This window comes from Diplotaxodon limnothrissa, linkage group LG9, assembly GCF_057381915.1.
Source record: "Diplotaxodon limnothrissa isolate DT_005_m linkage group LG9, D_limnothrissa_male_GT1.1, whole genome shotgun sequence".
In the NCBI taxonomy this organism is placed as follows: Eukaryota; Metazoa; Chordata; class Actinopteri; order Cichliformes; family Cichlidae; genus Diplotaxodon; species Diplotaxodon limnothrissa.
Window position 1 is genome coordinate 21,244,261 of NC_140604.1, and position 12,749 is coordinate 21,257,009.

At 43.8% G+C, this 12,749-nt stretch overlaps 1 protein-coding gene across 3 annotated transcripts in view; it reads right to left on the minus strand.

Annotated features, from left to right (window-relative positions):
• Positions 1 to 12,749, minus strand: part of slc4a2b (solute carrier family 4 member 2b) — a 55,152-nt gene continuing 42,403 nt past the window's right edge. Inside the window, exons 9-26 of one of the 3 annotated variants that reach the window (XM_085362846.1) lie at positions 10,919 to 11,055; positions 9,994 to 10,065; positions 8,812 to 8,992; positions 8,577 to 8,712; positions 8,029 to 8,230; positions 7,840 to 7,948; positions 7,201 to 7,385; positions 6,762 to 6,978; positions 6,464 to 6,670; positions 6,201 to 6,349; positions 5,903 to 6,097; positions 5,277 to 5,501; positions 5,082 to 5,171; positions 4,806 to 4,972; positions 2,953 to 3,206; positions 2,699 to 2,868; positions 2,184 to 2,357; positions 1 to 1,894 (exon numbers count right to left, since the gene is read on the minus strand). In XM_085362846.1, coding sequence (XP_085218972.1) covers positions 1,814 to 1,894; positions 2,184 to 2,357; positions 2,699 to 2,868; positions 2,953 to 3,206; positions 4,806 to 4,972; positions 5,082 to 5,171; positions 5,277 to 5,501; positions 5,903 to 6,097; positions 6,201 to 6,349; positions 6,464 to 6,670; positions 6,762 to 6,978; positions 7,201 to 7,385; positions 7,840 to 7,948; positions 8,029 to 8,230; positions 8,577 to 8,712; positions 8,812 to 8,992; positions 9,994 to 10,065; positions 10,919 to 11,055 — 2,951 coding nt within the window. In that variant the 3' untranslated portion in view covers positions 1 to 1,813. The remainder of the gene's footprint in view (positions 1,895 to 2,183; positions 2,358 to 2,698; positions 2,869 to 2,952; positions 3,207 to 4,805; positions 4,973 to 5,081; positions 5,172 to 5,276; positions 5,502 to 5,902; positions 6,098 to 6,200; positions 6,350 to 6,463; positions 6,671 to 6,761; positions 6,979 to 7,200; positions 7,386 to 7,839; positions 7,949 to 8,028; positions 8,231 to 8,576; positions 8,713 to 8,811; positions 8,993 to 9,993; positions 10,066 to 10,918; positions 11,056 to 12,749) is intronic. The other 2 variants (XM_085362848.1, XM_085362847.1) reach the window with 2 other exon arrangements.

Below are 12,749 nucleotides of genomic sequence, written 5' to 3' on the forward strand. Positions count from 1 at the left end.
TTCATCATCAATATTTGAACCATTATTGTACACGGGAACATCAGCAATAGCCTGAAGACTTTATTGCTTTGAAATGAATCCACATACTTTTAATCATCAGCATACTTTGACATACACAGACTGCCTTCACTCCAATCACAGGCACAAGAAGCAGACACAAAACTGACACTCAAATCCAACCTCTCATAAATATCGCCTTCACTGCCGTGGGCGTGCTGCAGCTGAACGTGTGTGTACAGAAGAAAAAAATATTGTGTGACGTAACCCGATTAAGGCTTCTAAAGCAGCAATTACTCCACAGATTATAAACAGATAAATAACAGAGATTTTTGATTTATGCATGTCTCAAATGTGCAAACTACTGTAACGTGTGCCATCCTTAAAACACAGGAGACACAGATCACTTCATGGTCCCACAGGCACTTCAGATTTTGTGCGACTGTGACATGAAAAAGGCAACAAGATCACAGCAACAGTGAAACTGGCCCGCCTGGAGGGAAACGTAGTGCTTGAAACATGTAGGTGAGAGTAACAGGGGCTGAATATTTAAACTATTTGACACAGTCAAAGCTTTAACCAATCCATGAGATTGTCTAAACAGGTTGTTTGGAAATTTTGTCGACCAGGCTGACACAATCGCGAGTGACATATTAAAAACGAGGAATGTCCTGCTGTGAAAATATTTAAAATTAGGCTGAAAATCCTTCAAGTTAGAGGAGATCTAACGTGACTGAAGTGCAGCTTATTTTTCTGACCACAAAACTATTTACACGAGACATTTGGCACAAAGAAACCACCGTTAACCGACCACAGGAGAAATGAGACCTCAGAACAAACTACATTAGTGCCCTACACGTGTACGGGTGTGTGTATATATATGTGTGTGGAGACATTTTAAAGTACACTTAATAAGCCACAGTGTCATTTTCCGTTTTAAAAAAAGGTGTTTGCACGATGAGAAATGTGATACGATGTCATTAGTTTAGAGAGAAATAGCATTTTTTTTGTACAGTTTTCTTTTTTCTTATGGAACGTCATAACAGTCCCACAAGATCTCCCCCTGCTGGTGATCTTCACTCACCACAGGTGAAATATAAACATTTAAAATGCTGCATTTTCTGCACAAAAACAACAAATAGTTAAAGTAGGCTAAAAATCACTCACAGATCATTTAAGAAGCAAACTAAAGCAACACTGATTACATAAAATACAGTCATTGTTCAGATTTTGTTATGTTAAAAGTGCTACAAGCTTTCGTGTAAAGTGATCAGCTGTCTAAAATAAGACAAAATAAAGAAAAAAAATCTTAATACCTTTATATTTCCTTCGTAAGGCGCTTGGTGATCTTAAAATGTGAAGAAAAGAGTGTGAATAGCAATAACTCATAAAGCATAAAGGAATGTATCCCGTATATCTTCCACATATTCAATGTGAATCAGAGCAACTTTCAGGGCTAAAAATCAATCGTACACGTCTATCTACTGTTAACATGTTTAACTCGAGCTCGAGATAAAGTCATTTGATTCGGTATCTCCTGTCCCCTGAAATGTTTAAAATAAAAACAAATAAACTAAGCGAAGAGTTTCCAGCTGCTTTTCCATTATTTGAGACACAAACTGTTATTAAAGCAGCAGAAAAGCTTCTTAAATAGTGAAAAGTTAAAAGCCAAAGCAACCTTTGACATACTGCATTTCAATGTCTTGATGATGATGATGAAGAGGGACATCGCTTGAAGGACGCCGTCCCAGAACTCTAACTGGTGATAACTGACAGATTTTCGGTGCGATTTGACGATGCGAGGGCTCGCTGTGGATCACACCGGCATTTGCATCTCCGAGTACTCGTCGTGACACTCGCGCTCGTCAAACTTTGGCTCTGCGTCGTCAGCATCCAGCTAAAAGAAAGACAAGAAGTCACATTCAGTAACCTGAACTAACTCCGAAACAGTTGTGACTCATTTAAACGACTATTTTATCGCAAATTTGTTTTATTTTTTAAAAATTAGTGAAATTTTGATCTGATGTTTTGTGCTACCCATCTCTGTGGATCAACATCAGAGCCATAAATGTTATCGATATTATCAATCAGTTCTAATCATAACATTTAAATTACGTTTCCTTTTTTACCTCTACAGTGTGTGTCAGCGTAAAGCAGGGCACTGCGCCCCCCTGTGGTTAACTTACGCATGCCATCTCTTTGACAGTGAAGACCCGTCGCAGCACAAACATCTTGACGGGGACGGTGAGGATGAGGACAAAGGGGAAAGCCAGAGACGCCGCCGTCGACATAATGGCCCACAGCACCGCCAAACACACCAGCTGGATGCAGGTGAAGAGATGCATGCGCAGCGTGCGGACCTGAAGGATAGAGAGGTCGCTCACATATCTGACAAGGACAACAGTTTCTGCAGGGAGCGCTCAAAAAATTCCCAAATGTAGATACGTATAACCTTTGCAAACTATTTTAGGGGTTTAAATAAACGTTTAGAGGTTGTGTGGATTAACATAGATAAAGTCTCCCCTAGCTGGAAACCACTCTGAGGGAACTCCGGCGTTTTTAAGTGTGCAAAACATCTTTTTTGTGACAGACCGCAAAAATCCTGAAACTTCTTTTTCTGTTTGTTTCTGCTACAGCAGAGCATCTCCATCCTCACGTCCTTTACTTTGGCTGTAAAAGTGTGTTTTCATGTTCCTCTCACCTTGCGTACATAGGTGTGGTCAGGGTGATACTTTGGTGGCATGAGCAAAAGCATCATCCGCTCCGTTAGCTGGATACCGTTGAGCGACATCACTCCCATGTAGAGGAAGATCCCGAAGAGCACGGCGAGGGGGATCTGACACAGCAGGTCGCCGATCACGATCGACAGGCCTAACGGAGGAGAGCGTTAAAGGGTAAAGTTCACACAGGACACAGCCACGGGAGGAAAGAAAAGATGATCAGTCTGGAACTCACCAACTAAGATTGCAACCAGAAGCCCAGTGACCCGCTGCTCCTTCACCTCCTGGATGCGAGGTTTGTCTCCGGGAGCGACGGCCTTACTCATGACGGTGAGGGCGTTGACGTGGGTCACCGAGCGAACGGTCGCTGCGGCCATCCACGGCAGGCCGAACAGAGCTGAGATGCCGCCCAGCACCACGATCAGAAGCAGGTCCAGATGGAAACCAGAACCTTTGACAAGCATGCGCTCCTTTTTACTAACTATCAGCCTGCAGGAAGCCGGGACAGAGCCAAACGTAAGAAACACATTTCAGATTAATCACATATGATGAGGTACGGCATTTTTTTTTTGTGTGTGTGTGCTTGTTTATCTGCATTTTGATGCGTTACAGAAGCTAAAACACTAAACACATCATTTAGAAAACAGCTTAAACATCTGATGGGTTGAAACTGGGAAATAGCTGGAAAATTCAATCTTTGGTATGACCACCTTTATTCTTCACTCTGGGTAAACTTACTCCTTTTGTCCTCAACTTTTTTAAGGACACACTGCACACCATGTCAATTTGACTAATAGTTTTTTGCAGACAACCCTGCTAGTTTCATAGATTCAACTAAAGGAATCAGAACTAATTGTGTGTTTTTGTGACAGGCTGCTAGTAACAAAATCCCTAAAGATATCATTTCACACTGGCTCTTTGCTAAATTGTTGGTTATGTGTAGACACAACAGAAGTTCATCCCTTGAGTAAGGAGTTTATTTTATGCTTGAATGTCTCATGAGGGCAGTGCTGAGCAATTTAAATAAACAAACAAAATATTCCTCTGAAAATGGTCAGGTACATGGAGTGGACTGGACATGAGTGGTAAAAGCAGCCAATGTCCAACAAAACTCGTCCAGAAATTTTGGTCAAGATGAAAAAATGATAAGAAATTCTGGCTCCTTGGAAGAAAAACAAATAAATGAACAGTGGTTAAACGTTTAAACTTGTGCACGGTACTGTGCATCACGACTAAAATACACAAAACTTCCAGAGAATCTCCTGATTCAATAAAATGTTGGTCACTAAAGAACTCGGCTGATGTTTTGTTGCTGTAGTTTACCATTTCAGTTATGGTAAAAATGTAGAAAATAATGGAAAAAAATAAAGGAATACTGCCCCCAGCAGGCCATTGTAGAAAGTGTTAAACTGAAATAAATATCTTTATACTTTAATATCCTGCATAAAAAAAGCTGAGTGACATTTTCCCCGTGTTTCATCTGTTACATTATCTGCCTTCTTTCAGTAACAGGGTGTTTGTCTGTTTTTGGAAGGAGGTTATTAAATGTGCAGTCTACTCTGTACAACTGTGTTTAATTAAAAAATGATCTGGCTGTTTAGAAATATCAGTTAGGAAATAAATAATGACCAGGTGCATTTATTTCTTTCTTAGTAAAAAGTTACAAATAGTTCTCTACTAAACTTGTTTGACCCCACATTTGGATATGAATCTGATAGTTTTGTACTTTTAAAAACGTAACAGATTTTATTTATTTGATTACTGAATGACGTTCATACAAAACTATTGAAAAACTGTCAGTGCCCTCCACCTGTAAAACCATTCCTGGTTTGGGGTCTGTCCCTCTCTCTGTTGTTGCACCTCTAATGTGCGTGTTGTTAATTTCATTAACATCCAAGCAGCTGAAACCGATTAACAACCTCCTCTGCTACTACACTGACCAGATCAATATCCCAGGACTTTGACTTGATAGTGTCCACAGGGGAAAAAATAAAAAGTGTTCCTTAAGGAGTTTTTGAGCAGCGTATAAATGTACACCAGCAACTCTTCAAACATCTGCCTGTGTGATGCGGCTCCAGCAAAACTCACGTGGTGATCTGAGTCTCCATGAAGATAAGGATGAAAACCAGCAGAGCGGGCAAGCAGCAGGCAAACATCATCCAGATAGGGAATTCCCCATTTGATCCAAGCGGACTGATGAACCAGCCGCGCTTGTCGGAATTCGTCACTGAAAATCCACTGGGGACACTCAGTTTCTGTAAGGAAGACACGAGACAGACTCCCATCAACCTCTGAGATAAGGAGGTTCCTTATTTTTCCAATATTTTGCATGATAAACACACTGCACAGTCCACTGAGTCTCACCTGTGTGAATGTGTCTTCTATGGAGTAATCCACCAGAACCATGATGAGAATGGCGATCGGTACCCCAAAGTCTCCAATAATCCTGCGTATCTAAACACCACAGACGGCGCGGTTTAAAGAAGACTGCAAAATGTGTCACATCAAACAAGATCAAATATTTGCTGCAGATCTTAATTACAGATTTCAGCTCCTCACCCTTCCAGGGAAGAAAGCGCTGTTCTTGAATTTGCGCAGGTAGAAAGCGATAAAAAACGTCCCCGCCATGAGAACCAAAGAGAGCAGCGCCGTGTTCGGTTCCCCGCTGACCTTCACAGTCGACGGCTGGCTGCTGTTTTTCATCATTAGGGTGATGTTTTCCGCCAAGTCGTCTGCATCGGTGCCGTTGAGGGAACAGCTTTTCAGCGGGTGCTCCTTGAAAATCTGCACACAGAGTTTCATATTATAAAAAGGTGCTCACGCAAACACGCTGTGATTACTTTTCTTAGACAGATTAACAGGTATCGCAACCACTCTTTCTTTGAAATGAGATTAGCTCGTAGCAAAATGCCTTTTAAGTCCGTGCCATAAAACTCTAAAAATAGCAGATCTTCCAAAAATCATAAGTCTGGACCATAATTAAAACTCTAAATCCATTTAGGATTCAGGCTCCATCAATCAGAAAAGATTTCAGGTGTGCTTGTTAGAAAAACACGCTCATTTCGACCCCGACTTCTGAACCCTGTCCAGAGATTAGTCTGCTCTGCTTAGCGTCAGCGGCGCAAACACACAGCGTGCCAACAAAAACTTTTTCTAATCAGGAGCTTTTCACGTCTCATGTGTACCCTGACAAGCTTGATGAAGGTCTCGCAGATGAAGATGAGGGAGATGAGGAAGGAGAAGATTTCCTGGGTGAAGCGGGAGACGAAGCGCACCAGGAAGCTGCCTTCGAAGGCCACCATGGTGACCACGATGATGATGAGCCAAAAGCCGATCCAGACGCGGCCCGTCAGGTACTCTATGTTGTTTGATGTGCAGAACTGTGAGCACAGAGACATTAAGCACATTTGTTTGCCTATTTAGTAAGTCACCAGCATTTTTAACATTTTTGAAATTAACTTCATATGTTTTTATGCAACTTACACTGTAAAAGGCTTCTTCAAAGACCAGCAGAGGTCCAGAGAAGCCCACAACCAGCAATGGCTGAGCCCCGAGCAGACAGAAGACCACCCCCTGCACTGATGTTGACACAATCAGCTCAGAGACACCGATCAGGCCGTTTGTCTTCTCACCTGGAGGCAGACCCGGGGTTAAAAGGTTAATCAAGAGGCCACTATTACCAAAACACGGAGAGGATTTGCGATATGAGGCGTGAATACGCTCTCAATTCCCTCACACAGACTCACCCAGCAGACCTCCAAATGTTATGGCCGGAGAGAGGGCAGCGAAGTAGATGAAGATAACTGCGGCCATGCACTGGCTGTTCAGGGCATCCTTGAAGTCGCTGACATACTTTGGGTAACGCCGCTGCACGTCTCGTATCAGCCCACCAAAAGGCCGCCCAGTACGCTCTAAGGGGTCATCTGACTTTTTCGAAGGTTTGAGGAGTGCCTCTGAGTGACAACAGAGCTTTACGTTAAAACCCATGAGAAGGCACCTAAAATCAAATCGAGTGAAATTCCTAATTGAAACGGAAACACTTACCTTTTTCTTCAAGGCTTTTAGGCTCTTTGGCCATTAGTTTGACCTCGAGTTCCTCCCTCTTCCGCAGCATCTCCCTCTGAAAGCGGGCGACAGACCGCAGCAGTTCATCACCTCCCACCTCTGAAGGTGGCAGCACGATGCTACAGTCCAAGAAGCTGTTGATGGCATTCAGCAGGTCCTGCCTGTCATCTGCCAGGTAGGCCGCCTCGTGGAATTGCTGAAAGATGATGGCAGAAATAAACCAATTTACCCAACATCATTGGTGCCAACAGAAACCTACAGGTGTTATTTTATTTCATATAAATGTAAAATTCTTCTATGTCCTCCTTCACATTTTTCAAAGTTGACCAGTGGTCCGGATTAGAGCCTTTGCTGGGCCAATCCTGGCTCCAGGGGCTTATTTTTGACACCCCTTGTCTAAATCAGCACCACCACTCACCTTATCAGACATGAGGGTGGAGATGGAGCGTCCTATCTGGTGGTAGTCCATGCTTGTAGTGGCGGGTCCCAGCAAAACAAAGAGAAATCTGACCGGCACTGGCACTTCCAGGACGGACTCCAGCTCCACCGCTTCCTGCAGCCGCACAAACGCCATGGTGGGCTGCTCCAGGAAGTCCACGCTGCCTGGGAAACCACAGGACATGATGGTCAGTGTGCAGAAAGCGCTACATGCAACCAAAGGCAAAGTTTTGTAAGTAGTAACCGGTTTTTAGACTAACTGTAGTTATAAAAAAACAAAAAAAAACAACTAGTGGTACAGCATTACCTGGCCTGTGATTTTAGTCTGTTGCTAGGTGGTTGCTGGGGAACATGATGATTTCATATATAATTCAAGTTTTTCTGGGTATAAATTAGATGTTACAATCATGACATTAAATTTATACCATGCTTTTATAAAAGTGTTGTAGGTGCATAAAAACCTATAAATGGGTAATCTTAGCCTGTTGATTGATGGTTGCTAGGCAATGTGATGCCATATTATGTGATATAGATGAGAACCTTCAGGGGCCTAAGATGTACCTGTGTGCCACAACTGCTGATGCTGTAAGAGAAGTTCATGGACAGATGAGTAACTTACCCACGAGGACCACTGTAGCCTCGGCATTTTCAGGAATCTTCTCCAGCAGCTTCAGTTCATGTTTGGACTTGGACCGATGCATACCAGGTCCAATGCTTGGCTCTCTCTGCTGGAAACAACACAGGAAGTGTAAATAAGGACGGTAAAGATCCCTGTGATATTCTGCAAACTCTGCAGACTCGGACTTACCTGCACTTCATTCTTCTCCATGTCGATGTGCGTGTCTGTGTCCCCCGTAACGCGAACTGTGCCCATGAGGGGGTCGGTCACTGACAGCTCTGTCTGGTTGGTGTGGTTGACACTGTGGTGATGCGCTATCAGACTGCCGAGGCTGGCTGCGGAGATGTTCCTGGGGAAATGGCTACTGTGCTCCTTCTCATCGCTCGGGTGACTAGGGGAGGCAGAGGTGGGGAGAGAGAGGTTGAACAGGAGGAGGAGAGGTAGTGACCAAGCATGAAGCCATCTAATAGCAGGAAGTGTGTAGCGGTGAGGAAAAGAAAACACAGTTTAACCAGCTTCCATTTGTTTGTGCACATACATATATCCGGTCTCCATTTTCCACACCTTGCAATTTATCATTTAACTACCTTGAGACATCATCGCCATTGCAGTGCACAGCATGTGCCACATTTTTTCAGATCATTAACAAGAACAGGTTCACCTCAAATGGCACTGAATGCCTCTGTAAGATGAAATCTCTGCTAGCTTATTTGTAGCACTGAGGCGCTGCCAATCACCTGTGTTTGAGCAGCAGGGCTCTGAGGACGTTGGCCCGGTCCTCAGCTTTGATCTGGTCAGAAATAATCATCTGTTCCACCACCTGGTGGGCGATGCCAGGCAGGGTCTTCTGGTCCAGGTCCAGCAGCACCGCACCTGCAAATACACAAGCAAGCTGAGCTCAGTCGTCTATGAACCAGACGAGAGACTTTCAGGCATACAGCTTACACAAACACACTCAGTCTCTCTCTTTACCGTGGGAGATGGTCCTTCTGAGTTCCAGCAAACTGCGGAAAGACAGCGAAGCGACGTGAGGCTTCCCCCAGCGGTCCGTCTCCTCTTCAACATCTTCCTCAAACTTGATCCAACGGGCCGTCTCCTTCCACTGCAGCTCCTGGTTCTTGTCCATTGTCAGCTCGTTCAGCTCCACAAAGACCTGAGGTGGTTTACATGCATACGGTCCACACGTCATCACTTGCACATCCGTGCCAAACACACAGAAACAGTGAGTAAAGCACTCTGACTGGTCATTTTGTCCAACTTTTCTCATTTCTGTTTTGTGCCTCATCTCATCTGCCCTTGATCCTGCAATCAATCTCAAATGCCACGCTCGAGGATGTCTCCACACCTGAAGGAGAAAGGAGCTATGGTGGTGGATGAAGAAACCCATCATTCACTTTAGCATATTAAAAGAGGCACAGGATAAAGCTAGAATACACAAATAACAGCAGGAGGACCTAACAAATGTTGGCGCTAACATTTCTGATTCCTCTTGCCTTGACTCATACGTTCACATATCTGCTCAAAACTTAAGAAATGAGGAGGGGAAAATTTAGTGATTCATGTCATGCTTTCCAGAAGTGAGCTATCTAAAAAAAACATACTCAGCACACAAAGATAAGTGTTGTTAATCCTTAATCTAAGTTTTAAGAGTAGAATCTGTACAGCCTTAACTTTCTTCCCCTTGAGCATCCAAAAGCAGTTTTTATAACTGTACAAATTTGTAGTTTCCAACAAAATGTGATGTAGCTGGATGCGCTTTTTACAACTACATTTGTCAAAAAGCTTCTTTCGATGCCAAAATATAGCTTAAAAGCAGCAACTACAATGTTAATAACCACTTCAAGCATGCTTAAAATGTGTTTACAACTATTACAAACTAAACAATTTACACATCCAGCTGCACTTGAAAAACAAGCAACTACAAAGACTGCTGTGCATCAGCAGCAGCAGTCTCCCAGCTGCCAGGATCAGGATCTGTTAGGGAGAGATTAATTACGCCATGCTGGGTCAGTCGAAGTCCTCCGAGTAATGATGTCCAAAAAAAAAAAAAAAAAAAAACCAAGCTGCAAAATATTCCCTTATTCCCTGCTGCATGCCTGTGAAGTCACGCTCACACAGGATCAAACCTGACTCTTGCCGGCCATCCAGCCTCACCTTCAGACGAGCCATCTGTCCGCATCTGTGGACGCCTTCTGTCCACGAGGCAGAGCGGTACAGAACCACCGGCTGCAAATGGTGCAGGAAACAACTCAAACGCTGACCCGACCGACAGTGCCACAAAGGACGGGACCTTCACTTTCACACACATCCCCACACAAGTAGTTCTTCCTCATCACACACACCTGACAGGGACCTGTTGTTTACTGGGGCTGCTGGGGGCTCGGAGCTGCGTATGGGAATCTGTGTGTGCGTGTTAATAAAACATAGCTCCCCCTTTCTCAGGAGCTCCCAGTGTCTGGTTACCCAAGCTCCCCTCTTTTTTCCTTTCCGTGTGTGAAAGGAAAGAACGAACTCATTCATTTTTAATTGTCTCCTTCTCTCCCCAGCCCATCGGCAAAAGAGTCGAGCCACTGCTAAATTTGAGAGCGAAAGAAGAGAAAACATTTCCTGGACTTTGAAGGATTTGAAATCTGAAGTAGAAAACAGAGCCAACCAATTACGACTGGGTTTAAAAGCCCTGCTATTTACTTTCTCACCACACAAACTTGTTTGTTTACTTCCACTACAAAAGTGGAAGACTTTCACTTTTAAAAGCTGCTCGTCTTTAAACTCATCTCTTCCAAAGATCCCTGAGGTAAAGAAATAATTTGAAAAATCAAAGAAACTCTTAAACTTTCACTGAGGTGACAGCTTCCAATTCAAACTCTGACTTTCCTCAGTTTTATCTCGACATCTTTATCTCAATTAGGGTCATTCAGACTACCACACACAAGCTAATTTAAGACCTTATTCTTAATTCAGCCCAGTAGATTATAAATGTGCTATAATAAGATTTTTATGCAGTTTCTTAAAATGCAGTGCTTACTAACAACATCAATTTAAGACACCTGTGCGACGTCAGTGTGAGGTGTTGTCTCACCTCATGGGGGGTGCGATCCTGCTTGCGACTGCGAGTGGTCGGCTCCTTGTGGTCCTTGCCGATGTGCACCACTTGGTTCTTGGTGCTCTTCCGGACCAGGTGTCGGCGCATGCCAGGAACATCTTCAAAGCGATGACCTGGAGTAACGGAAATAAACATGCAGCAAACTGTAGCTCCATGCAACACAACAGCATCAGGTCTTTAGTTTGTATGGCACATTTTGTTTCTTTAGCCCAGAGATGGCACACATTGACCTTCCACCCTTTTAAATCTCAACCCATTTAATCACAGGCCTCTTCGCTTTGTATCTAAGGGAGTAGAGTTACTCATGCTGGCAACACACCAACCACTGAAAGGATGAGGAGAAAGAAACATGATGACAGAGACAAATGGTTCTGTCAGGTGTTGGAATTTCAAAGATCAACAGATCCGCTGATTCATTCAAGTTGAATTCAGAAACCGAGGAGATGACAGCTTCACACTGACAAATAAACTTGAGAAAATGAACAGGCCTGCTCTTCAACAAGAAATATGCAACAGACATCCAATTACTTAGGTTTTAACACTAAAACACTATTTTTGAGACCATAAGGGAGCCTCGACTCAATCTCACATTTAAATGCATTAACTGTGGCCATGAAAACCGGATCATTGAACAGGAAAGCCTACACAAACCCCGAAAAGCTCACATCAACCTTAAATGACAGTCTGCATCTGTTGAACAAGCATCTTTTCTCTGAGCTCACTCAAACATACAACCACAACATCCAAGTTTATTATATTTTCAGGACTTCTACTACAACCTTTTGTGACATCCTGTTTATTCTAAATTGATCTGTTAATAAGTTAAAACACATTCAACACAAAAACGAGTGAAATTTTCCTTAAAAAAATATCAAAGCTTACCATTATCAGAGCTTGCATATCCTATGTAAAAAACACTGAGGCTTTTCTGGTTCTTCATCAAGGCTTTAACTCATTATCTGATAACCGGGCAGGCCTCGCCAGGACAAAAGATGAAATTCTTTCCAGAACTGACTCATTGGTTCTCGCGTCACTCGTACAACCTTCAGGTTTTATTGGGAGGGCCCCTTGTCAGGTCACTACATGATGTTTGCCTGCACTTTGGGGCAGAACCTGGAAAAAAAATGAGCCCTGGCTGGCGTTAAGGAAGAGGAGGGTTTCTGCTGCAGGCATCGAGAGCATCTGGCGCTGGCGCAGCCACCTTACTGCGTGACCCCAACCCTCCTCGCTGCTCAAACTTAAGTGTTGGACTTGTTTTGACAAATTGGAAAAAGTCGCCACTTCTTGACCGGCTCCTGACCCCCGCCGGAGCTGAAGCTTTCAGAATGCATCAGTGAGCAGAGGTGCTAATTTGCTCGGGTCGAACAAAAGGGGAGGGACAGTGATCTAATAATTCCTATTGTTGAGCGGCAGCCAGAGACGGACACTTTCCCAGGATGATTTAGGGTGGCGGGAGGTAGATAAAAGAGGACAGAAAGTATGTGACAGTGAACCTGTTTGCAGGCTCACCTCTTTCATAATGACCAAATATCACGCCCACACTTCCATCCTCAGCTGCCTTGTTTTGGCCCTCGGGTCTACTTAATTCTTCCTCTGGTTTCACTCCTTTAATGATTAAAGGTTGGAAACAGAGGTCCGGATTTAACAATTAGCCACCATGTTGGCTCAGGCCCGAGTCCAGGGCCCTCATCTGACAGCGGGAACAGCTAATTTAATAATGCAGGCCTGTCTGCCACAGTTTCTGATAAGCTGCTGCTCTCTGCGGAGGAGTCGGCTCCCTGACGCAAATCACCTCGGCCCTGGACAC